At 45.0% G+C, this 26,324-nt stretch overlaps 1 protein-coding gene across 1 annotated transcript in view; it reads left to right on the forward strand.

The window, feature by feature from the left end:
* Window positions 1-26,324, forward strand: part of LOC145342331 (mitogen-activated protein kinase kinase kinase kinase 4) — a 281,028-nt gene that overhangs the window by 95,950 nt on the left and 158,754 nt on the right. The window contains exons 4-7 of the mRNA XM_080187822.1: window positions 12,556-12,681; window positions 18,630-18,740; window positions 22,666-22,756; window positions 24,210-24,340. Coding sequence (XP_080043948.1) covers window positions 12,556-12,681; window positions 18,630-18,740; window positions 22,666-22,756; window positions 24,210-24,340 — 459 coding nt within the window. The remainder of the gene's footprint in view (window positions 1-12,555; window positions 12,682-18,629; window positions 18,741-22,665; window positions 22,757-24,209; window positions 24,341-26,324) is intronic.

The raw sequence follows: 26,324 nt of genomic DNA on the forward strand, positions 1-26,324 counted from the left end.
TGTGAACTAGTTCATATGGAAGTGAAACTGAGCTGCTCCCTCCTGATCACAGCATATGTGGCCATCACTACTCTGTATACAGTGCAGAATAAAAGGAAGTGGATGCGCCTCACTCTGTGGCTTTAATGTCTGGATATTAACTAAATGCAGCTTCCAACTGAGTGATTCGTTCCATGAAACGTAGAACCCCGGCAATGCAGAAGGAGGATTTTTGGCCCATCAAGACTGCACCCACAACAATCCCACCCGTAACCCACAGATTTACCCCACTAATCCCCCAACACCAAGGGGCAGTTTAACATGGCCAATTTCTGCACATCTTTGGAATGTCAGAGGAAACGGGAGCACCCGGAGGGAACCCACACAGACACGGGAAGAAATGTGCAGACTCCACACAGACACTGACCTGAGGCCGGAATTGAACCCGGGGTCCCTGGCACTGTGCGGCAGCAGTGCTGACCACTGTGTCACCATGCCACCCTTGTAGAACAAGTTTCCTTCTGGGTGCTCCGGTTTCCTCCCACAGTCCAAAGATTTGCAGGTTAAGTGGATTAGCCATGCTAAATTGTCCCTGAGCATCTCAAGATGTGTAGCTTCGGGGGATTAACGGGTTAAATACTTGGCATTACTGGGATAGAGTCTGGAAGGAATGCTCTTTCAGAGAGTCAGTGCAGACCCGATGAGCCTCCTTCTGCACTGTAAGGATTCTATTCAATGGTTTTCTATTCAATTTGGAAATGGAAGGATCAAATAAGCTGAAGTCCTCTTATGCAAAAGCCCTAGATGTTTCTTTAGATGCTTATTATGGGCAGCATGGTGGTACAGTGGTTAGCCTCACAGCACCAGGGACCCTGGTTCAATTCTGGTCTCAGGTCACTGTCTGTATGGAGTTTGCACATTCTCCCCGTGTCTGCGTGGGTTTCCTCCAGGGGCTGTGGTTTCCTCCCACAGTCCAAAGATGTGCGGGTTAGGTTGATTGGCCATGCTAAATTGCCCTTTAGTGTAAGGGGATTAGCAGGGTAGGTGCTTGGGGTTCGGGGGATGGAGTCTGGGTGAAATTGTTGGTGACGCAGGTTCAATAGGCTAAATGGCCTCCTTCTGCACTGTGGGGATTCTATGATTATTCCAAAATGGTGGATGGCATTTATCCGACTCATGCATGCATACATCTTGCACCGTATTGGATGCTGTTTTGTCTGTTTTGCTTCCTTCGAACTGCTGCTGCTTTCAGTGCCCCTGTACCCCTGTGTATTAACCAGAAGAAGTGAGTTGAGATATGCAAACAGGAACAGACTGAAGACTGAAATTTGTGAGCAACTTAGCTACAATCAGATGAATTCCCACCAGGTATAGCTGAGCGATGACCTTAAAGTGACAGGTCAACTAAAGTGCTACACATCATTACCACGCTGACGAACAATGCCATGGGACACAGGCTATTATTTCTAAAACTACTTTGCATTTCTTTGTCCTTAAATGCTGCTTCCATTTATAACACACAGCTTTCTACGAAAACAAACAAAAGTCAAAACCATTGTTTTCCATTTTATTGAACGTTCTTTTCTCCTGCTTTGTCTTTTAACACTTTAACACTAGGGAGGTATGTCTATTTTATAAATGTAGAGTGAGTGTGAAATAGCTCTCAACACTACTGCTGCTGAGTTTCAATTCATGTACATTGCGTTTTGTATTTCTTCTTTGGACAACCAATGGGATCTGACCCTGCCCCTCATTTCCTTGGTAATCACAAACTGTATTGTGTCTACGGTTTATATCGTTCCTGTGGTCCTGTTTAAAATATAGGTTTTCCACTGTATAATAATATCCACATTAATTGTCAAAAGAATTGGCCACGCAGGCAATAGGTAGTGTAGAAGAAAATTCCCAAACCACTTAGATTCACAAGGGAACACAAGTTCAAGGTAAGGGGGGAAAGGTTTAGTAGAGATGTGTGGGGAAAGTTTTTTTCACAGAGGGTGGTGGAGGCCTGGAATGGACTGGGGTAAACACAGTATGAAGTCTCACAACACCAGATTAAAGTCCAACAGGTTTATTTGGTAGCAAAAGCCACCAGCTTTTGGAGCACGAGCTACTCCTTTGTCAGGTGAGTGGGAGTTCTGTTCACTAACATGTGTCTTTATATGCCCTGTTTGTGAACAGAACTCCCACTCACCTGACAAAGGAGTAGCAAGTGCTCCAAAACTAGTGGCTTTTGCTACCAAATAAACCTGTTGGACTTTAACCTGGTGTTGTGAGACTTCTTAAGGTAACAATGCACAGGGGGAACAGTCATAAGAACATAAGAACGTAAGAAATAGGAGCAGGAGTAGGCCATCTAGCCCTTCGAGCCTGCCCCGCCATTCAATAAGATCATGGCTGATCTGTCGCGGCTCAGTTCCACATTCCCGCCCTCTCCCCATAACCCTTAATCCCCTCTCTTATCAAAAACCCATCAACCCGCGTCTTAAAAATATTTAGCGAGGCAGCCTCCACCACTTCAACGGGCAGAGAATTCCAGAGATTCACCACCCTTTGAGTGAAGAAGTTCCTCCTCAACTCCATTCTAAACCGCCTCCCCTTTATCTTGAGGCTCTGCCCCCTAGTCCTACTGTCTTTTTTGAGCGGGAAGAGTCTCTCCACCTCTATCCTATCCATCCCATTCATCATCTTATACGTCTCAATGAGATCTCCCCTCATTCTTCTAACCTCTAACGAGTACAAGCCTAGTTTATTCAGCCTCTCCTCATAGCTCAACCCCCTCAACTCCGGTATCAGCCTAGTAAACCTCCTCTGCACTCCCTCCAAGGCCAAAATATCTTTGCGCAGGTGCGGCGCCCAAAACTGCACACAGTACTCCAGCTGCGGCCTCACCAATGCCCTATACAGCTGCAGCAAGACCTCCCTACTTTTATATTCAATCCCCCTCGCTATGAAGGCCAGCATCCCATTTGCCTTCCTGACCACCTGCTGCACCTGCAAGCTGGGTTTTTGCGACTCATGCACAAGGACCCCGAGGTCCCTCTGCACCGTCGCCTGCTGCAGTTTTTCGCCTCGTAAGTAATAATCCTTCCTACCATTATTCCTACCAAAGTGGACCACCTCACACTTGCCAACATTAAATTCCATTTGCCATTTCCTGGCCCATTCGCCCAGCCTATCTAGATCCTTCTGCAGACTCTCCACACCCTCTGCGCAATTTGCCGTTCCCCCAATCTTGGTGTCATCAGCAAATTTCGACACCCTACACTCAGTTCCCTCCTCCAGATCATCTATATAAATGGTAAAAAGCTGAGGCCCCAGCACCGACCCCTGGGGCACTCCACTAGTCACCATCCGCCAATCCGAATAGCACCCGTTGACCCCCACTCTCTGCCTCCTATTTGACAACCAATCCTCTATCCACGCTAACACCCTACCCCCAACTCCATGTCCCTCAACCTTCTGCAATAACCTCTTGTGAGGTACTTTGTCAAACGCCTTCTGAAAATCCAGAAAGACCACATCCACCGGCTCTCCTCTATCCACCGCCCTAGACACATCCTCATAGAACTCCAGTAAATTTGTCAGACATGACTTCCTTTTAATGAAACCATGCTGCGTCTGCTCTATCAAGCAATTCCCTTCAAGATGCCTTGCAATTTCCTCCTTAATGACAGATTCTAACATTTTACCTACCACAGACGTTAAACTAACCGGCCTATAATTCCCCGCCTTTTGCCTGGCACCCTTCTTAAACAACGGCGTAACATTAGCCGTTTTCCAATCATCCGGCACTTCCCCGGAATCCAGCGACGTCTGGAAAATAACCACCAAGGCATCCACTATCACCTCCGCCATTTCTTTCAGAACCCTCGGATGCATTCCATCCGGTCCTGGGGACTTGTCCACAATCAGCCCCTCCAGTCTGTCGTCCTCTGCCAGTCAGCACTCTGGGGTGTCTCGATGGCTGCCCCCCCCCCCCCCCCCCACCCCCCCTTCACTCAGGCCACCAGCTCCCCACAAGTGGGGAGCTATATTAAACCTTGCTGGAGTGAAGTACTCCTAGCAGTGGGGAAGAGGCCAGTGGGTCCGGATTTCAGTCCTGGCCCGCTAATGACACTTAAATAGTATTCAAATTCTAATTTAAGTAAATTATTCGGCTCAGCGGGCACTGGGAGAACTGTGGAGGTCAGGGCTCCCAGTGGGGAGCCTGCAAAACGGCCTCCACTTGAGTCTCCCAACCCACAGCATTACAAAAACAGCTCAGCGGGATAGGAGAATCGCCCCCCAGAGATCTTTCCAAATTTGCCATCAATTTAGTCAATAAGCCCAAACCCAATAACTTGGTATAATGGACCCGTCACCCTGAAAGGGGCTCAGATTTAAGGGCCCTGCACCTTTTTAAGGAATTAAACCCTACTGACAGTCTTGAGCTTGCTGCAAAGTGTTGGTATATTTTGCCTGTTCACTTGCTTTACTGATATGAGCACTTCAGAAAGTTTAGATAAAGCCTGATGTTTATCAAGGCAAAGTGATTGTATTGTTTGCTCAGTTGATGTGTTTTGCAGGATTTGTTACATCTAGCAGAAGACTTTTTGGTCACTGAAACACATCACATCGTATCTTGCAGGTTGTATGGTTTTGATGGTTGATTTACCATCGCGGAGCTTTGAGCTGTTTGATAGCTAATCAGAGGAGGGCTCCGTGCTTGGGGTATGTGACAGATAATCTGTCACAATGAATAATCAAGATCATCATCTACCTTTGTGGTTTGTCAGCTTGCACGTTCAATGGTTTGCAGTTCAGTCAGAAAATTTGTCTTTTTTGCTTATTTTTTTTCTCATATGCCACATTTCGAAATGAACCCTTTCTCCCCACACTCAATGTCAGTGGTATTATGCACCATTCTTTGACCAAGAGGTCACTACTGATGGCATTCTTCAACAAGTGAAACAAATTCCACTCTGAGAAACATTTAACAGGGAATGCTACCACATAGCAAGAGGCCATTCAGCCTGTGCTGCCAGTGTTGGCCCTTTGGCAGAGTTGTCCACTCAATCTCACCTCTTTCCGCATATGGTTGAGAAGGCTGTGTCCAACATTGGCTGGTATTTTACAACCCCGCTCGAGTGAGGCTTGTAAAATCCTGCCAGAAGCCAATGGAGAATTCCATTTTGCGAGCTGCACCCACCCCAATTTCAAAGAACAAAGAACAAAGAACAACACAGCACGGGAAACAGGCCCTTCGGCCCAACGAGCCCGCGCCGCCGTCCCACTGTCTCAGTGACCTATTCATGATTTTAGCCTACGCCTAATGTGCGAGGATCAGGGAGGTCCAATTTAGGGACAATTTAGTACCCAATCAATCAGCCTAAAAGCACATCTTTGGGGATGTGGGAGGAAACCGGAGCACCCGGAGGAAACCCACGCAACCACGGGGAGAACGTGCAAACTCCCACAGACACAGGCCCAAATCCATGTGTCCGCACAGTAACAGAGATAGTCTCTGAGCTGTCATGTTGCCCTCGAGATTTCGGGGTGGGAGTGGCAGTAAAATTCTGGTCGTTGTTTCCACTGGCCCAGGAACCTGGAACATGTTTCAAGATAAGAGGACAATTATTTCAGACTGAGAGGAGAAGAAATTTCTTCACTCAAAGTATCGCAAATCTTTGAAATTCCCTACCTCAGAGGGTTGAGTTTGGTCCATCATTGAATATATTTTGGTTGAGTTTATTTATTCGTATCACAAGTGGGCTTACATTAACACTGCAACAAAGTTACTGTGAAAATCCCCTGGTCGCCACACTCCGGCCCCCATGTTCAGGTACACTGAGGGAGAATCTACCATGGTCAGTCCACCTAACCAGCACATCTTTTGCACTGTGGGGGGAAACTGGAGCACCTGGAGGAAACCCATGCAGACATGGGGAGAATGTGCAGACTCTGCACAGAGAGTGACCCAAGCAGGAATTGAACCCGGTCCCTGGCACTGTGAGGCAACATGCGAACCACTGTGCCATCATGCAGCTGAGTTTGCCGGATTTTTGGTTTCTTAGGGAATCAGGAGATATGGGGAATGCGTGGGAAAGTGGAGTTGAAGCCAAAGATCGGCCATGATTGTATTGAATGGCGGAGCAGGCCTGATGGGCCTTGTGGTTTATCCTGCTTCTATTTATTTTATGTGCAAACATTCATAGCAGTGTAAATTTTTCCTTGTTTTATTTTTATTCCCTTTTGTATCAGTTGTCAAGCACTGATCCTTGGCTTGGTCCTTCCTCCCAATAAGGTGGGAGATAGGACCAGGGATGAGGTAAGACTGGGAGCAAAAACCTTATGGTGAGACAATTGATTGAACAGTGGAGGGTTTTCAAAGCGATCTTTCACAGTACTCAGCAAACTTATATACCAGTGATAAGGAAGGACTGTAGAAAAAGAGATAATCAGCCATGGATATCTAAGGAAATAAAGGAGGGTATCAAATTGAAAGAAATTACACACAAAGTGGCAAAGATTAGTGAGAACCTAGAGGACTGGGAAATCTTTAAAGGTCAGCAGAAAGCCACGAAAAAAGCTATAAAGAAAAGTAAGATGGATTATAAGAGTAAACTAGCTCAGAATATAAAAACAGCAAAAATTTCTACAAATATATAAAATGAAAAAGAGTGGCTAAAATACACATTGGTCCTTTAGAGGATGAAAAGGGAGATGTAATAACTGGAAATGCGAAAATGGCTAAGACATTGAGTAGGTATTTTGCGTCGGTCTTCATGGTGGAAGACACAAATAACATGCCAAAAATTGATGACAGGAAAGCCACGGCAGGTGAGGACCTAGAAACTATCATTATCACAAAACTAGTAGTGTTGGGCAAGTTACTGGGGCTAAAGGTAGACAAGTCTCCTGGTCCTGATGAAATGCATCCCAGGATACTAAAAGAGATGGTGGGAGAAATAGCAAATGCACTAGTGGTAATTTACCCAAATTCACTGGACTCTGGGATGGTTCCCGCAGATTGGAAAACAGTAAACGTGACACCACTATTTAAAAAAGGAGGTAGACAAAAGGCAGGTAACTGTCGGCCTGTTAGCCTAACTTCTGTAGTAGAGAAAATGCTTGAATCTATCATCAAGGAAGAAATAGCGAGATATCTGGATATAAATTGTCCCATTGGTAAGATGCAGCATGGCTTCATGAAGGGAAGGTTGTGTTTGACTAACTTGGGGGAATTCTTTGAGAACATTACATGTGCAGTGGACAATAGGGAACCTGTGGATGTGGTGTATCTGGATTTCCAGAGGGCATTTGACAAGGTGCCATACCAAAGACTGCTACATAAAAAGAAGGTGCATGGTGTTACGGTCATGTATTAGGATGGATAGAGGATTGGTTAACTAACAGAAAGCAAAGAGTGGAGGCAAATGGGTGATTTTCTGGTTGGCGATCAGTGATTAGTGGTGTGCCTCAGGGATCAGTGTTGGGTTCGCAATTGTTTACGATTTATATAGATGATTTGGAATTGGGGACCAAATGTAGTGTGTCAAAAATCTCAGATGACACTAAGATGAGTGGCAGAGCAAAATGCACAAAAGAAGCTGAAAGTCTGCAAAGGAATATAAATAGTCTAAGTGAGTGGGTGAGAGTCTGGCAGATGGAGTGCAATGTTGGTAAATGTGAGGTCATTCATTTTGGTAGGAATTACAGCAAAATGGACTATTATTTAAATGGTAAAAAAATTGCAGCATGCTGCTGTGCAAGAATCGCAAGGAGTTGGTTTGCAGGTATAGCAGGTAATTAAGAAGGCAAATGGAATTTTGTCCTTCATTGCTAGAGGGGTGGGGTTTAAAAACAACGAGGTTATGATGCAGCTGTTATGATGCTGGTGAGGCCATACCTGGAATACTGTGTACAGTTTCGGTCTCCTTACTTGAGAAATGGTATACTGGCACTGGAGGGAGTGCAGACAAGATTCACCAGGTTGATTCTGGAAGGTTGACTTTTGAGGAGAGACTGAGTAGACTGGGGCTATACTCATTGGAAGAAGAATAAGAAGAGATCTTAGAGAAACATATGAGGTTATGAAGGGAACACGTAAGCTAGAAGCAGGGAAGTTGTTACCACTAGCGGGTGAAACTAGAACTAGGGGGCATAGCCTCAAAATAAGGGGAAACAGATTTAGGATTGAGTTGAGGAGGAACTTCTTCACACAAAAGGTTATGAGTCTGTGGAATTCCCTGCCCAGGGAAGCAGTTGAGGCTACCTCATTGAATGTTTTTAAGGCAAGGATAGATAAATTTTTGAACAGTAAAGGAATTAAGGGTTATGGTGAGCGGGCGGGTAAGTGGAGCTGAGTCCACGAAAAGATCAGCCATGATCTTATTGAATGGGGGAGCAGGCTCGAGGGGCCGGATGGCCTACTCCTGCTCCTGGTTCTTATGTTCTTATATTCAGGTTACAGAATGAAAAAATTCACCTTGTGGAGACTCACACGTAGTCAGCTTGCATTTCATCTTCACAATGCAGCATCAACACAAGGATCCACCGTCCCGCTAGTACATCACCAGCAGACTAAGAAATTAGTTTCCACCCTTTAAATAGTCACAGCCTTTCATTATCGCTGTGCCAGTCTCTAGCAGCGGCTGACAGAGACAAGACAGACAATCTTCTGTCACGACAATGACCTTGCCCATCAGTTTGATCAAAATCGCATATTCTTTCTCATACAATGAGCAGTGCTGGAGGTGTAGAGTCGACACCCACATCAACTTAACCACAGCTATTCAAAAACCAGCATTTCCTTGGTGTTGTAAAGACAGCTCCCATTAACACATATTTACCTTTCCTATTTTTGTTTTTGTGATCTTATCACATCACTCCGAATGCCTGCAGATAAACATTTGCTGCACATGAGAACTGATCTCCCAAAATGATTAGAATTAGAGAGTGTGTGTGTGTGTGTGTGTGTATGTGTGTTTGTGTGTGTGTGTGCATGTATGTGTGTGTATGTGTGTTTGTGTGTGTATGTCTGTGTGTATTGTGTGTGCATGCACACGCACGAGTGTATGCATGTGTGTGTACATGTGTGAGCATGTACGCACATGTTTGTGCATGCATGTATGTGCATGTGTGTCTACGTGGTGTGTGTGCATGCACTCACGTGTGTGTGCATGTGTGTGTGTACACATGGATACATGTGAGTGCATGCATGTGTGTATGCACATGTGTCTATGTGTTTGTGTCTGTGTTGTGTGTATGCACGCATGTGTGTGTTGTGCGTGTGTGTGTACTGTGTGTATATGTGTTTGTGTATGTGTGCGTGTGTGCATGTATGTGTGCATGTGTGTGTGTATGTGCGCATGCATGCATGCACGTGCATGCATGCGTGTGTGCGTGTGTGTGTGTGTCAGGACAACCGATTTGTTCCAAAGATATATCCAGTTATACCCAGTATCTTTGACTGTGCAGCATTGATTGATGCATGTTGCAAATCCCATAAAGTGAGTCAGGCAGTTACTTTTCACAGGTGGCTTGTTGTGGAGTTGAAGCCAGAGATGCTCTGACGATTGATTGCGCTGAGGCGATCGATGTGTTTTCAATGTGTTGTGTATGTTTTTTGATAAAAGAATATCAAGTGCATTCAGGTTGAGAAGAACATGACATTCGTGCAATGTTCAATAGTTCACCTTTTACCGACAATCTCCTCCCTATATTCAACCCGACTTCTTCAGAATAGCTTCACGTCACTGAAACCAAACTTAACCTAGGTTTCATGTGTAAAACCGACAGGATTGGGTGGAGCACTCCTTTCACACCCTGCCCAGTGTTTCACTTCAACTGGGAGGGTGATTTTTGACAGGCTGGTTATGTCAAAGCTCGCCTCACATCATCAAATTAAAACGTTGAGACAACATTTATAAGTCTCATTCTGAAACTGAAGTATTAACATTTCCTGACGCTGGAACAACAGCTACAGATCTGGGCTCTCAAAGTGAAACATCAGTACCAAGCAATCCTAGTCATTACAGAACAGAAGGAGGCCATTCATCCCATAGGCTTTGCGCCTAACCGTGTATTGGAGATGAGTTGTTAGATTCTGGAGGTGCTGATTTACTTCAGTACAAAATCATTTGTATTGAAATAGCATTTGTCTGATTTCTGCTGGTTTATTTAGGAGATGGTGCACTTCTTATGGGGGCACGGTGGCAGAGTGAACATAAGAACATAAGAAATAGGAGCAGGAGTAGGCCATCTAGCCCTTCGAGCCTGCCCCGCCATTCAATAAGGTCATGGCTAGAGTGGTTAGCATTCTCAGAAGACTAAGGAAATTTGGCATGTCAGCTGTGACTCTCACCAACTTTTACAGATGTACCATAGAAAGCATTCTTTCTGGTTGTATCACAGATGGGTATGGCTCCTGCTCTGCCCAAAACCGCAAAGAACTACAAAAGATCATGAACGTAGCCCAATCCATCACACAAACCAGCCTCCCATCCATTGATTCTGTCTGTATTTCCCGTTGCCTTGGAAAAGCAGCCACCATAATTAAGGACCCCACATACCCCAGACATTCTCTCTTTCACCTTCTTCAGTCGCAGAAGAGATACAAAACTCTGAGATCACGCACTAACCAATTCAAGAACAACTTCCTCCCTGCTGCCATCAGACTTTGAACAGACCTACCTCACATGAAGTTGATCTTTTTCTACACCTGAGCTTTGACTGTAACATTACACTCTACTCTCTCCTTTCCTTCTCTATGAACGGTATGCTTTACCTGTATAGTGCACAAGAAACAATACTTTTCACTGTGTGCTAATGCTAATACATGTGACAATAATCAACAAAATAAACTAAAATCAATTCCAACCTCGGGTCACTGTCTGTGTGAAGTTTGCACATTCTCCCCGCGTCTGCATGGGTTTCCTCCGGGTGCTCTGGTTTCCTCCCACAGTCCCAAGATTTGCAGGATAGGTGCATTGGCCATGCTAAATTGCCCCTTAGTGTCGGGAAGACCCGTGAGGTAAATGCATGGATTGTTGTCAGTGCAGGCTCGATGGGCCAAATTGCCTGTTTCTACACTGTAAAGGTTCTCTGGTTAATCAAACTCCTCAGCTTCAGTGATTCTGCTTCATTGGGTTGGAAATACTCTCACCGATACAGAAGAGTCCACCTCTGTTAGTTATCAGACTGTCTATCTAACACCCAGTGCTGGATGAGCAGAAACATCATCCAAATAGATACTGGGAAAATTGAGACCATTGATTATTATAGTCCCCGATGAAAAGAATGTTCTTCACCAACCGGATCCACCCTCTCCCTGACCACTGTCTGAGTTTGAGCGAGTCTGTTTACATCACACATGTCAAGTTTGACCCCGACAGTAGCATCAAAGTTGCGCTATCAATAAGACCACCTATTTCCACCTCTCTAATGTCCCCCAGCTCCGTCCCATCTCAGCTCATAGAGTGTTGCAACACCAAAAGGGGCCCTTCAGCCCATCATGTCTGTGTCAGACCTCAAACATTTATCTACTCAAGCCCTCTGGACTTGACTATTCCAGTGTACTCTTGGCTGGGGTCCCATGTCCCACATTTTGTGAAGCTGAAGTCATCCTAATCTCTGCTGCTCATATCCTAAATTGCATTCATTCCCCTATCACCGTTGTCCTCAACCAGATTGGCTTCCAGTCGGGCTATGCGTAGATTTTTAAATTGTCATCCCTGTTTATAAGTTCCTCCATGGCTGCAGTTCTCTCTGTCATCTCTTCTAGCTCCATAATCCTCTGGGACCTGCGCTCATCTAATTCCAGTCACTTTAGGATGGCACAGTGGTTAGCATGGCTGCTTCACAGCTCCAGGGACCTGAGTTCGATTCCCAGCTTAGATTACTGTGTGGAGAGTCTGCGCGCTTTCCTCATGTCCACGTGGGTTTCCTCTGGGTGTTCTGGTTTCCTCCCACAGTCTGAAAAATGCGTTGGTTAGGGTGCATTGGCCATGCTGAGTTCTCCCTCAGTGGACCCGAACCAGCACCGGAGTGTGGCGTCTAGGGGATTTTCACAGTGACTTCACTGCAGTATAAAAACAAATTCTATGGATGCTGGAATCTGAAACCAAAAGGGAAAATGCTGGAAAATCTCAGCAGGTCTGGCAGCATCTGTAAGGGTTATGGGGATAGGGCCTGGGTGGGATTGTGGTTGGTGCAGACTCGATTGGCCAAATGGCCTTTGTCTGCACTGTAAGATTCTATGCTAGTGATAATACCACTTGGCCATTGCCTCCCCTTCTACAGGAGTTAGAGGAATTGCCGACTTCTGCTTCTAGTCCTTATGTCCTTATCACCATGAGATATCTCTTGGTAGTCCATCAATAATATTTCCCCATCCCCTCCGGCATTTCCTCATTCCATAAGGAGTGAATAAAATACAGCCTGAGGAGGAGCGTAACTCTTCACAACTCATTAACCTGCGTGTGCACGGATCCTGAAAATGCGCTCAGCTCCAGGCTCTCACAGTTCGCCAGCAGAAACTTTGCAAATTCTCGGTCAATTCCATTAACGTTGAAATAATTTCCTTTTAAACAGGACGAAGAGGAGGAAATCAAGCTGGAAATTAATATGCTGAAGAAGTATTCTCATCACAGGAACATTGCTACATATTATGGTGCCTTCATCAGGACAAATCCTTCAAGCCAGGAAGATCAGCTCTGGGTAGGTGTTTCTTCTATGTACCATACTAGTTGACAGCCCCAAGACTTTTACATGTTGTTCAAAGCTGCAGGAATGAATCTGGTACCTTATCATGGTACCTTATCATGGGATCTGCTGAGTCACTTCTACCAGATTTTGAACATGCGTTCATTGGTTGATTCAAATCAGGCCACAAAATAAAAATGAATAGAGATTTTCTGACCTTTGCTTCACCTGTCTGAGGAAATGTGGCAGGTCACGAGCAACCCATTACGCACAGATTTCATTAGATTTGCTGGAGGGATTAAAAATTCAACGTTTTGGTCGGCAGAACTGGCGGCACAGTGGTCAGCACTGCTGTCTCAGAACACCAGGGACCCGGATTCAATTCCTGGCTTGGGTCACCGTCTGTGGTGGTGCCTGCATGTTCTCCCCGCATCTGCGATGGTTTCCTCCAGTACTCCGGTTTCCTCCCACAGTCCAAAAAACACGCTGGTTAGCTGTATTGGCCATGCTAAATTCTCCCTCAGTGTACCCGAGCAGGCGCCGGAGTGTAGCGACTAGGGGATTTTCACAGTAATTTCATTGCAGTGTTAGTGTCAGCCTCCTTGTGCCACTCATAAGCAAACTTTAATTTATCACTTGGTTTAGCAGTCAAGCTTTACGGAAATGGAAGAAGGCTACAAAACTCAAGTCAGGAAAGATCCTAGAAACCTTATGTTGATATGCAAGCCACGAAGATCAGAAATCTTTTGATTATGAATGCCACGCTGACAGGCTAACAAGTAAAGCTCCTTAACGTACCAATCTCTAAATGGCCTTCCTGGACGAACTCATTCAATACAAAAACCGTTGGCTTCTTGGGAATTTGTGCAAATGTGGTGTGAAGCCCTTTATAAATCTAACTGGGCAATATCTTCATGTAAACATGAATGTCAGTGCATTAATAAGACTGCATGAATCTTTCATTCACGGCATGTCCACAGCTGTTCAGTTCCTGGAGAAAATTAGGACAGAAGGAGCTGCAGAAACTTGGGAATGTTCAAAGCGAATGTCACTATTGATACAATAAACCGGTTGAATGCTTGAGTACCTTTTTAACACAAGCAACCCAATAGAATATTTACTTGCATTGCATTTATTTAATCCTGTAACTCTACCATTTACACTAACTTCTTCAGGCATATGTGGTATTCACCACTGCATCATAATATTAAAAGCTTTATATAAACATTGAGTGCCACCAGAACCTGGTTAGTTTCAGTTTATTAGTGTCACAGGTAGGCTTACGTTAAATGAAGTTACTGTGAGAATCCCCTAGTCAACACACTCTGGCGCCTGTTCAGATGCATTGAGGGAGAATTTAGCACGGCCAATGCACCTAACCAACACATATTTCAGACTGTGGGAGGAAACCGGGGCACCTGGAGGAAACCCATGCAGGCACGAGGAGAATGTGCAAACTCCGCACAGACAGTGACCCAAGCTGGAAATCGACTTCAGTTCACTGGTGCTGTGAGGCAGCAATGCTAACTTCTGTGCCACCATGCCACCTCAAGATAGTAACAGTATCTTTACAGGATATTTTACAATATTTTGACTTTTGACAAACAAATATTTTGTTTACTGTTTTCCGTATTTGCTTTTAGTCACAGTCTGTTAACAATTAAACCCCAAAGCTTCACATCATTTCGTTTCTATTTACCTCATTTTAATCACTCCCCCTTCTCGAACTGAAGCCATTCTGCCTCTCATTGAATCATTGAATCCCTGCAGTGCAGAAGGAGTAAAAAGTCTGACAACACCAGGTTTTAGTCCAACCTATTTATTTGATAATATTCTCACTAGCTTTCGAGGGGACAGCCTCTTTGTCAGGTGAATGGAGAGTTCTGGCCTCAAACAGAGCATATAAAGCACAGACAGTTTAGAGATTACTGATTAAAATCAGTAATCAGTAATCAGTAATCAGTAATCTCTAAACTGTCTGTGCTTTATATGCTCTGTCTGAGGCCAGAACTCTCCATTCACCTGACGAAGAGGCTGTCCCCTCGAAAGCTAGTGAGAATATTATCAAATAAATAGGTTGGACTAAAACCTGGTGTTGTCAGACTTTTTACTGTGTTTACGCCAGTCCAACGCCGGCATACCCACATCGTGCAGAAGGAGGCCAGTCAGGCCATCGAATCTGCACCAACAACAATCCCACGCAGGCCTTATTCCCATCCATTTACCCTCGCTAGTCCCCCTGACACTGAGGGGCAATTTAAGCATGGCCAATCCACTTAACCTGCACATCTTTGGACTGTGGGAGGAAACCGGAGCACCCGGAGGAAACCCATGCAGACATGGAGAGAAAATACAAACTCCACACAGACAGTGACTCAAGCCAAGAATTGAACCTGGGTCCCTGGCACTGTGAGGCAGTAGTGCTAACCACTGTGCCACCCTCTCCATTGAGGTTTCTAAAGAAAAAATGAATTAAACAGATATAAAAATTTAGTTCTAGATTAATGCCTTAAATCTTGATAAGTGACTATTGTCCTTGATTTGATTTATTATTGTCACATGTATTAACATACAGTGAAAAGTATTGTTTCTTGCGCACTTTACAGACAAAGCATACTATTAATAGAGAAGGAAGCGAGAGAGTACAAAATGTAGGGTTCCAGCCATAGCTAGGGTGTAGAGGAGGATCAACTTAACGCAAGGTAGATCCATTCAGAAATCCGATAGCAGCAGGGAAGAAGCTGTTCTTGAGTCAGTTGGTACGTGACCTCAGATGTTTGTATCTTTTTCCTGATGGAAGAAGGTGGAAGAGAGAATGTCTGGAGTGTGTCGGGTCCTGAATTATGCTGGCTGCATAACCAGACCAATAAAAGCCCATCTAAGAACATACAAAGACAAGAAGTGGGAGCGGGAGTGGGCCACTTGGCCCATCGAGCCTGCTCCGCCATTCCATATGATGACAACACTTTTTCTGCCTCAGCTCGTCATTCCCACCCATTCAGTCAGGTAACTTCAAAGATTAATTAACTCCTTATTTTTATTCAGTTAGCCCGGACTAGTAGAACTACTTACACTGGGCAACTCAATTGGGCTTAGCATTGGTGCCTCACGGCACCAGCGACCCAGGTTCGATTCCCAGATTGGGTCTTATCTATGTGGAGTCTGCACGTTCTCTCTCTGTCTGTATGGGTTTCCTCTGGGCGCTCCGGTTTCCCCCCACAATCAGAAAGACATGCAGGTCCATTGCATTGACCATGCTAAATTCCCTCTCAGTGTACCCAAACAGGCACAGGAGTGTGGCAATGAGGAGATATTCACAGTAACTTCATAGCAGCATTAATGTAAGCCTGCTTGCGACACTAATAAGTAAACTTTAAACTTTACTTCCTCAGAATGATATCCAGTTGAGTTCTTTGATGGTTCTGCATTACACAATAGGCTTGATTGCATCCATCTCTTTCATTTAGCAATAGATTCATGCCTGATCTCAAATCTGACCCACTCCATAGGTCTACAAAATGACCATGTTTTTCATTGCTTGGTGCTGAAAAGAGTTGATATTTCCAAACTTTTTCAAGCTATGACCGTTCGAACAGAGTGTGCCCTTTCCTGGTTGTTTGGAAACAGCCATTACCAAATCACTTCACCAGAAGCACAGTGACATTGTTGGCATGAGCTACAGAAGGAGCTTTGATTTTGACATGTCAAAGGATCAGGATTGCCCAAACACTAAGCACTTTGCAGAAGGGTGCCCTGCTGCAAGTGTGGCGCTTGGCCCTGCACAGCTATCCTTGGCAAACACTGTGACAGCTGTGAAAAGTAGGATTCTCAGGTCAGATGCTTTCTGCTTTATCAGGAGATTGTCCAGAAATAACAAGGCAACAAATCCTCTTCACAGATTTGCCTCACATTCGCGTGGATATTATCAAATGTCCAGATCAAGAAAATATAATGAACAGGGATTTTAGATAGGAAAATAATATTTGATAAACGTGCTGGAGTTGTTTGGGAGGTGAATTTGGGAATTCATGTATATCGAACTCCTGAAAGCATTTGACATTATTGGGGAAAGCTAATAAACTGGATTAAAAATTGGTTGAAAGCAGAGTGATAGGATGAGGACTATGCCTACAGGGAGATGGAAGAGATTGGGAGAAGAGGCGATGACCCAGTGGTATAAAGACTAAGGCAGAAGCTCTGCTGATGTTCTGGGAGTTCAGGTTCAAATCCTGCCACAGCAAATGGTGGAATTTCAATTCAATAAATAAAAATATCTGGAATTAAACATCCACTGAGGACTGTGAGATTATTGACGGAAAAACCCATCTGGTTCCCTAATGTCCTTTAGGAAAGGAAATCTGCCATCTTTATCTGGTCTGGCCTGCATGTGACTCACAGCAATGTGGTTGACTCTCAACTGCTCTCTGAACAAGGGCAACTAGCAATGGACAATAAAGGCTGACCAGGCAGCGATGCCCATGTTTCATGAATGAATAAAAAAAAGAAACAACATGGAATGACTGAGTCAAGCAGTATGTTTTCTTGTCATTTCTATGTCATGCTCTCTTTTGAAATGGGAAGTGATTCAATAGGGTAGACAGTGAGATGCTTCCACTTGTAAGGAAATGCAAAACTAAGAGTTATGAATAAATTCAGTTGGAAATTCAGGAGAAAGGTTTCTATGTAGAACTCGCTGCTATGTGGAACAGCGGAATAATAAAAAGACATTTAAGATAAACATTTAAGATAAGATAAGCATTTAAGATAAGATAAGGTTTACAAGGATGTTGACTGGGTTGGGTGGCATGCCATATGAGGATCGGTTGAGGGAGCTTGGTCTTTTCTCCTTGGAGAGACGAAGGATGAGAGGTGACCTGATAGAGGTTTACAAGATGTTGAGAGGTATCGATCGGGTGGATTCTCAGAGGCTTTGTGCAGTTTTGGGCGCCGCACCTGCGCAAAGATATTTTGGCCTTGGAGGGAGTGCAGAGGAGGTTTACTAGGCTGATACCGGAGTTGAGGGGGTTGAGCTATGAGGAGAGGCTGAATAAACTAGGCTTGTACTCGTTAGAGTTTAGAAGAATGAGGGGAGATCTCATTGAGACGTATAAGATGATGAATAGGATGGATAGGATAGAGGTGGAGAGGCTCTTCCCGCTCAGAAAGGACAGTAGGACTAGGGGGCACAGCCTCAAGATAAAGGGGGGGCGGTTTAGAACAGAGTTGAGGAGGAACTTCTTCACTCAAAGGGTGGTGAATCTCTGGAATTCTCTGCCCATTGAAGTGGTGGAGGCTGCCTCGCTAAATATTTTTAAGACGCGGATTGATGGGTTTTTGATAAGAGAGGGGATTAAGGGTTATGGGGAGAGGGCGGGAAAGTGGAACTGAGACACGACAGATCAGCCATGATCTTATTGAATGGCGGGGCAGGCTCGAAGGGCTAGATGGCCTACTCCTGCTCCTATTTCTTATGTTCTTATGAGAGCTCACAGGTTTAAGGTGCTGGGGAGTAGGTACAGCAGAGATGTCAGGGGTAAGTTTTTCACTCAGAGGGTGGTGAGTGAGTCGAATCAGCTGCCGTCGGTGATGGTGGTGGCAAATTCGATAGGGTCTTTTAAGAGACTTCTGGATGAGTACATGGGACTTAATAGGATTGAGGGTTATAGGTAAGTCTAGTAGGTAGCGATGTGATCGGCGCAACTTGTCGGCCGAAGGGCCTGTTTGTGCTGTGGTTTTTCTATGTTCTATATTCTATAAACCCGTAAGGGAGAAAGTAATGCAAAGATGCACTGATAGTGACCTTGTAAGGTAGCAGGAAGTTTGTGCGGAGCATAAGCACCAACCTAGAGCAGATGGAGTGAATGGCCTGACTCTGTGCTGGAGATGCCGTGTATTATCCATAATTCTTTCTGAATGACACATGGCTGTAATGTTTAATTGTACCTTTTCTTCTCACTTTGTAGCTGGTGATGGAGTTCTGTGGAGCAGGGTCCGTGACTGATTTAGTCAAAAAAACCAAAGGGAACTGTTTGAAGGAAGACTGGATAGCGTACATCTGTCGAGAGGTTCTTCGGGTAAGTTCGAATTGCAATCAGAAAACTCATTTCGTTGAGCTGCCACTTCACTGGTACCTGAGGTGGATGGTTAATGAACACAACTGTGGTTTTGATTGGTGTTTTAGACATTTCTTGCTTGCAAAACGTAGATTTGCAGGTCTGAAGTTTAAGGAGTGCCAGCAGATCCTTATCTTGCAACCAGTGCTGCAATGCTGTTTAATCATTTTCTGATAGGAATGGTGTTGCACGCTTCAACCGCCCCGCCCCCCCCATCATAGAAACATCAAAAATAGGAGCAGAAGGAGGCTATTTACCCCTTCGAGCTTGCTCTGCCATTCATTATGATCATGGCTGATCATCCAACTCAATAGCCTAATCCCGCCTTCTCTCCATTTCCTTTGATCCCCTTCACCTCAAGTGTTGTATCTAACTGCTTGTCGAAAATATTCAATGTTTTGGCTTTAACTGCTTTCTGTGGTAGTGAATTCCACAGGCTGACTGCTGTCTGGGTGAAGAAATTTCTCCTCATCTCTGTCCTAAATGGTTGACCCTGTATCCCCAGACTGTGACCCCTGGTTCTGGACACCCTCACCGTCAAGAGCATCCTTCCTGCATCTACCCTGTCTGGTCCTGTTAGAATTTTTTAGGTGTCTACGAGATTGCCCCTCTTTCTTCTGAAGTCCAGCGATTATAATCCTAAGCAAGTCAATCTCTCCTTACGTCAATCCCGCCATCCCAGGAATCAGTCCGGTAAATCTTCTCTGCACTCCCTCTGGAGCAAAATCATCTTTCCTCTCATAAGGAGACCAAAACTGCACACAAAATTCCAGGTGTGGCCTCATCAATTGCAGCAAGCACGGTGGCAAAGTGGTTAGTCACTATTGCCTCACAGCGCCAGGGGCTCGGATTTGAATCTGACCTTGGGTCACTACCTGTATGGGGTTTGCACTTTCACCCTGTGCCTGCGTGGGTTTCCTCCGGGTGCTCCGATTTCCTCCCACAGTCTGGAAGACATGCCGGTTAGAGGGATTAGTGGGGTAACTACCTCGGGTTAAAGGGATAGAGCTTTGGGAAAAGCTCTGTCAGAGAGCTAGTGGAGACTCGATGGGCTGAGTGGCCTCCTTCTGCACTGTAGGGATTGTGTACAATGTTTGGTTAAGTTACATCAATCCACAGGAGCTCAATTTGATCAGTTTCCAGCCTTTGTCGACGAATGAAAGCCCACTGTTACAGAAGTTTATTAATTTTGGGACCATTCCAGAACAGCACTGATGCTATTTCAAATCCTAATGTTCACACGCTGGGAGGGAAAAGATCGGGGAATGTTTCATCAAACCTAAAGGTCCATTCTCATTAAAGGACATTTCTTTCACAGAATATTCATTGCGACTGATCTGCTTCTACTGCCAGTAATCTAACTTGCAATCAGTTCTGCTCACCTTCACTGCTGTGTTCACTGACCCACATTAAATCCTGGATCAGCAGTGCCTCAGTTTTAAGATTTGTTTCATAGTGCAGAAGGAAACCATTTGACGCATTGAGCCTGCACCAACAACAATACCACCCACCTGGAATTAAGAATCTACTGATGACCCTGAAACTGTTGTCGATTGTCAGAAAAAACCCATCTGGTTCAGCAATGCCCTTTAGGGAAGGAAATCTGCGTCCCTTACCTGGTCTGGCCTACACATGCTCCAGACCCGCAGCAATGTGGTTAACACTCAACTGCCCTCTGAACAAGGACAACTAGGGATGGGCAATAAAAGCTGGCCAACCAGCCACACCTATGTCCCATGAATGAATTTGAAGAAAAGGTTCCATCCCCTCAATCACCCTGATAATCCCCTGACACTCAGGGGCTATTTAGCATAGCTATCTTTGGACTGTGGGAGGAAACGAGAACACCTGGAGGAAACCCACATGTACAAACGCGACACAGACAGTCACCCGAGGTCGGAATTGAATCTAGGTTCCTGGTGCTGTGAGGCAGCAGTGCTAACCACTGTGCCACCTTGTCACCCAATTACTTCTTCGTTTCAAATCTCTGCTTGTCCCTCTCTGTCTCTATATTCTTCTCCAGCACCACAATCCTCCAAGATCTCCATGTTCCTCCACTTCTAACCTGTTGCACACTCCTGATACTATGAGCTTCACAATTGGCAGCTCTGCCTTCAGCAACCTTAGCCCAGAGTTCCAGAATTCTGTACCAAAACTACTCTATCTCGCTTTCTTTTTAAAGATATAACTTAGAACCCAGCTTTTTGATCAAGCTTTTAACCATTGGCCCAATATGGTCCCCTGTGCTCAGTGTCAAATTTCATGTTAAGTAACTTGTGAATATTTTGCTATCATAAAGGTGCTGTATAAATGCAATGTGTTGTCACCCATGATATTCATAGAATCCTTACTGTGCAGAAGGAGGCCATTCAGCCCATCATGTCTGCGCTGACAACAATCCCACCTCGGCTCTATCCCTGTAATCCAACATATTTACCTCGCTAATCCCTCTAACCTACACATTGCAGGATACAAAGGGTGAATTTAGCGTGGCCATGCACCTAACCCGCACATCTTTGGAGAGTGGGAGGAAACCAGAGCACCCGGAAGAAACCCACGCAGACACGAGGAAAACGTACAAACTCCACACAAACAGTGACCCATGCCAGGGATTGAACCCAAGTCCCTGGAGTTGTGAGGCAGCAGTGCTAACCACTGTGCCACCGTGAAGCTCCATTCTATAGTTTCTGACGCAAATTTTCTAGTTCATGGAGTCACTATTTTTTAACATATCTTTGGACATATCCCTCGGCTTTGTTTAGGTGACAGAACTCTGACCCTTGAGTCAGACAGTGGAGCTAAAGACTCGGGGTGACACTCCACTGAAGAAGTGCGATATTGTTGGAAGCACCCTCTTGTAAAAGAGGCACAAATGCCCCATTTGTTAATTCAGGCAGAGGTAAAAGATTACAGAAGAGCAGAAAGATGTGTGGGTTAAGTGGATTGGCAATGCTAAATTGTCCTTTAGTGTGGAGGGATTAGCTAAGGTAAATGCATTGTGTTATGGGGACAGGGTCTGGTGGGATTGTGGTCAGTGTAGACTCAATGGGTTGAATGGCTTCCTCCTGCACTGTAGATTCTATGAAAGCACATTCAGTGTCTAGGCCAACATTTCTCCCTCAATCTTGACTGGAAAAAGCAAATTAACGGATTATTAATTTCATTTCTCGGTTGCGGAAGCTTTCTTCCTGCATTTACACACATATGAGCGGTAATAATAAAATAAAGCAACCAGGACATTCTGAGGCCATGTAAATTCTGGTCGCCTCACTATAGGAAAGATGTAGAAGCTATTGAGAGGGTACAGAGGAGATTTACAAGGATGTTGCCTGGACTGGGAGGCATGCCTTATGAAGTTAGGTTGAGGGAGCTGGGACTCTTTTCCCTGGAGAGACGAAGGTTGAGAGGCGACCTGATAGAAGTTTACAAAATGTTGAGAGGAATAGATAGGGTGGACTCTCAGAGGCTATTTCCCCGGGTTGAAATGGTTGCTACGAGAGGACACAGATTTAAGGTGCAAGGAGGGAAGTTCAGAAGTGATGTTAGGGGTAAGTTTTTCACTCAGAGGGTGGTGAGTGAATGGAATCGGCTGCCGTCAGTGGTGGTGGAGGCGAACTCACTGGGGTCTTTTAAAAGACTTCTGGATGAGTATATGGGGTTTAATGAGATTGAGGGTTATAGATAGGTCTGTAGGTTGGTAGGTGTTGATGTGATCGGCGCAACTCGTGGGCCGAAGGGCCTGTTTGTGCTGTAGTGTTCTATGTTCTATGTTCTAAATTCTTCCTATACTTTCCATTCAAGTGGCCAACTTGTTGGGTGAATCATATGTAAACAATGTTGTACCATGTAACTTAAATTGTCTTTTTATGTTGACTTGTCCTTGCAGGGATTGGTCCATCTTCACTCCCATCATGTTATCCATCGTGATATCAAAGGACAGAACGTGTTATTGACTGAGAATGCAGAAGTAAAGCTTGGTAAGCATTCCTCCGAAACATTAGGAGCTTTAGTGGCTTTGAGATTACATGATGCAGACAAAGCACATGCGCATCTCGGTTTTTGTAGCTTATTCTCCTGTGAGCAGGTCACCAACCTAAAACCAAAGGCTACAGTGTGAGGGGTGCCACTCCACATCAAATTCTCCCGCTCGTACCACCTGCAATAGGCATCATTGAAGGGTTTTTAGACTGATAATCAACTTGTTTGGCCGTGTAATGGACACACCTTCCTTGGCCATCAAATCCTAGACTGAGACTCAAACTTCTGGCTCAAAGATAGGAATGTTAGCCACTGCGCTTCAAACCCCCCTCGAGAACCATTCAATGGGGCACTATAAAAGACCATACGATCCATCTATTATGCATCGACTTTTTCAAAGAACAATCCAGTTAGTCCCAATACCCCACACTGTTCCCAACCCCTCCCACCCCCCGCAATGCTCTTCTCTTCAACCATGATTTTACTGAATGGCAAAACGAGCTGCAAGGTGTCATTTGATCTAAGTTTTGCTCCTGGCTGCAGTGTTCCTTAGTTGCACAAGCTTAAGTTCCCTGCTTTGCAAAATTAGAGGTGCCATAAAGGTGCGATGGCCTAGTGGTATTATCACTGGAGTACTAATCCAGAAACTCAGCTAAAGTTCTAGGGACCTGGGTTCAAATCCCAGCATGACAGATGATGGAGTTTGAATTCAGTAAAAGTGTTGGGATTTAAGATGGCTATGAAGCCATCTTATGTCGATGGTTGGGAAAATCCCAACTAATGTCATTTAATGCTGAGATTCTGAGCTACGTGTGACCATGGCAATGTGGTTGGCTCTCAACTGTCCTCCACAGTTAGGGATGGGCAATAAATGCTGGCCAGCCAGCGATGCCCACGTCCCTTTTTTTTTACATGGATAGGACGCAGTTGCTCTCCTTAGTTGAAGGGTCAGTTACATGGGAGGCAAATTGAAAGTGAGGGGTGGGCGATTTAGGGGGGATGTGAGGAAAAACTTTTTTACCGAGAGGGTGGTGACCGTCTGGGATGCGCTGCCAGGGAGAGTGGTGGAGACGGGTTGCCTCACATCCTTTAAAAAGTACTTTGATGAGTACTTGGCACATCATAACATTCAAGACAATGGGACAAGTGATGGCAAGTGACATTAGATGGCCAGGTCAGGACCTTTCATGTCTTTGTAGACTCGATGGGCTGAATGGCTTCTCCTGCACTGTGGTATTCTTTGATTCATTGATCCTTTGCTTTTAAAATAACGGTACAACCATTTTTGAATCCTCTTGACTGGAGCTATCCTTCAAACAGTATTAAACGATAGGGTTAAAATGCTGATGGTTGGAGAGTTCAAACCTGCCAGACTCCCACTCTTGTGCGTGTCTATCTTGTGATGTGACATTTCAAAATGGTAATGATTGTATGGTTACTATCCCCTTGCAGTTGATTTTGGCGTCAGTGCTCAGCTGGACAGGACCATGGAAAAACGGAACACTTTCATTGGGACACCGTACTGGATGGCACCCGAAGTCATAGCATGTGATGAGAATGCAGATTCCACATACGATTACAGAGTAAGTGACTCCTTGTCCGCGCTGTCCGGGAAAGAACTTTAGAAGCCATTGTGCACTGAAAGCGAGTGGTATTGTTTCACTGTTGGCATCAGTGAGCTCTTATAATTGTGATTGGAGATTCAGTCACAATTTTCAAAAGGGAATTGGATATATATATGTATATACGTGAAAAGGAAGAAGATTGCAGGGCTTTGGGGAAAAAGAAAGTCAAAGCACAGACGATAATGAACTGAATGCCTCATTCTGTGCTGTGTTAGCCTCTGAAAAAGTTAGGAACAGCACGGTGGCACAGTGGTTAGCACTGCTGCCTCATAGCGCCAGGGACCCAGGTTCAATTCCCGGCTTGGGTCACTGTCTGTGTGGAATTTGCACATTCTCCCCATGTCCGCATGGGTTTCCTCCGGGTGCTCCAGTTTCTTCCCACATTCTTAAAGACATGCTGGTTAGGTGCATTGACCTGAACAGGCGCCAGAACGTGGTGACGAGGGGAATTTCATAATAACTTCATTGCAATGTTATGGAAGCCTCACTTGTGACTAATAAATAAACTTGAGGTGCATTCAAGCATAAAAGGAAAAGTCAGTGAACACAGCTGACTGGAGGGTGAATGTGAATTCATTAAGCTGTCGATGAAAGCCCATTTCAAAGCACTCTACAATGAAATTGACAGATCAAAGATTTCCGATGGAACTGAGAGGGTTTCAAAAATTTCAGCTTGCTAAGAAGGCTCAGAGACCTCAAATAAAATCAATGTCAATATATTGGGGTTGAGTGCACAACTGTGAAGAAGAAAACCACCCTGTCCCTCCAGTGAAATTGACTTCTTCTGTTTGTCAGGGAACTTCAAAGAGGTCTGCTCACACCTACAGCTTCTCTGAGAGAGAGTGCGGGTGACGCATTATTGGAGTGGTGGGGGGGAGGATGCCTCACTTTGTTGAGGGGCTGGTAGTGCTCCCCTGGAGCCTCAGGGTCCAGCACATCAATTCCACGCTGACCATTACAGATGGGGGAGTCCAGACCTAGGGTGTCATAGTTTGAAGATAAGGGGGAAACCTTTTAGAACTGAGGTGAGGAGAAATTTCTTCAGCCAGAGGATGGTGAATCTGTGGAATTCATTACCACAGAGAGTAGTTGAGACCGAAACGTTGAGAGATTTCAAGAAGAAATTAGATATATGCTCTCGGGGCTAAAGGGATCAAGGAAAATGGGGGATCAGGATATTGAATTTAATGATCAGCCATGATCAACAAGAGTTGCGAGGCAGGCTTGAAGGGCTGAATGGCCTTCTCCTGCTTCTATTTGTGTTTCTAAACCAGCAGTCCAACAAACTGAGCAAAAGGGCCCCATCAATGCAATGTTAACTGTCTAGTTAGCTCTTTGGCTGAAGCTTCCACCTCTTGTCTGCTGTTGCTTGTGCATTTGTTGACACTGGTTTTCTGGAGGTTCAGAACCATAGAACAAACATCAACTCAGACTAGGGAAATTAGAAATGAGAGTCAAGATATTTGAAGCTCGCTCTTTCGGTTGGGAAATATTGGCGACAATGCAATAGTTGAAAGTCCAAATCCAAGGTGACTCTTCTTTGGTTTCTGAGGAGTCAGACTGGACTCAAACGCTGAAATTTTACCAGCCCGCCTCCCATGGAATCGGAGAGGGCGAGGGGCAGGCAATGGAAATGTCCATTGACCTCGGGTGGGGATTTCGGTCTTGCTTGAGTGAGGCCGTAAAACCCTGTCCAAAATGTTAATTTCATTTCTCTCTCCACAGACGCTGAGCACTTCCTGCTTGGTTTCAGTAGTATTTTGCTTTTCACATGATTCAACTTGCTTATCTGCCTACTCTTATCTTGTAAAGGATTTTGCCACTATTTCTGGCACGGGGACACCTATTTCCTTTTCACTTTGTTTGCCAGTAGCAGCATCTCTCTAGAGCATCGATGCACGATCGAATGAAATGGTCTGCACAGTGGCACAATGGTTAGCAC

The sequence above is a fragment of the Carcharhinus amblyrhynchos genome, chromosome 4, assembly GCF_965287045.1.
Source record: "Carcharhinus amblyrhynchos chromosome 4, sCarAmb.v2.hapA, whole genome shotgun sequence".
Lineage (NCBI taxonomy): Eukaryota > Metazoa > Chordata > Chondrichthyes > Carcharhiniformes > Carcharhinidae > Carcharhinus > Carcharhinus amblyrhynchos.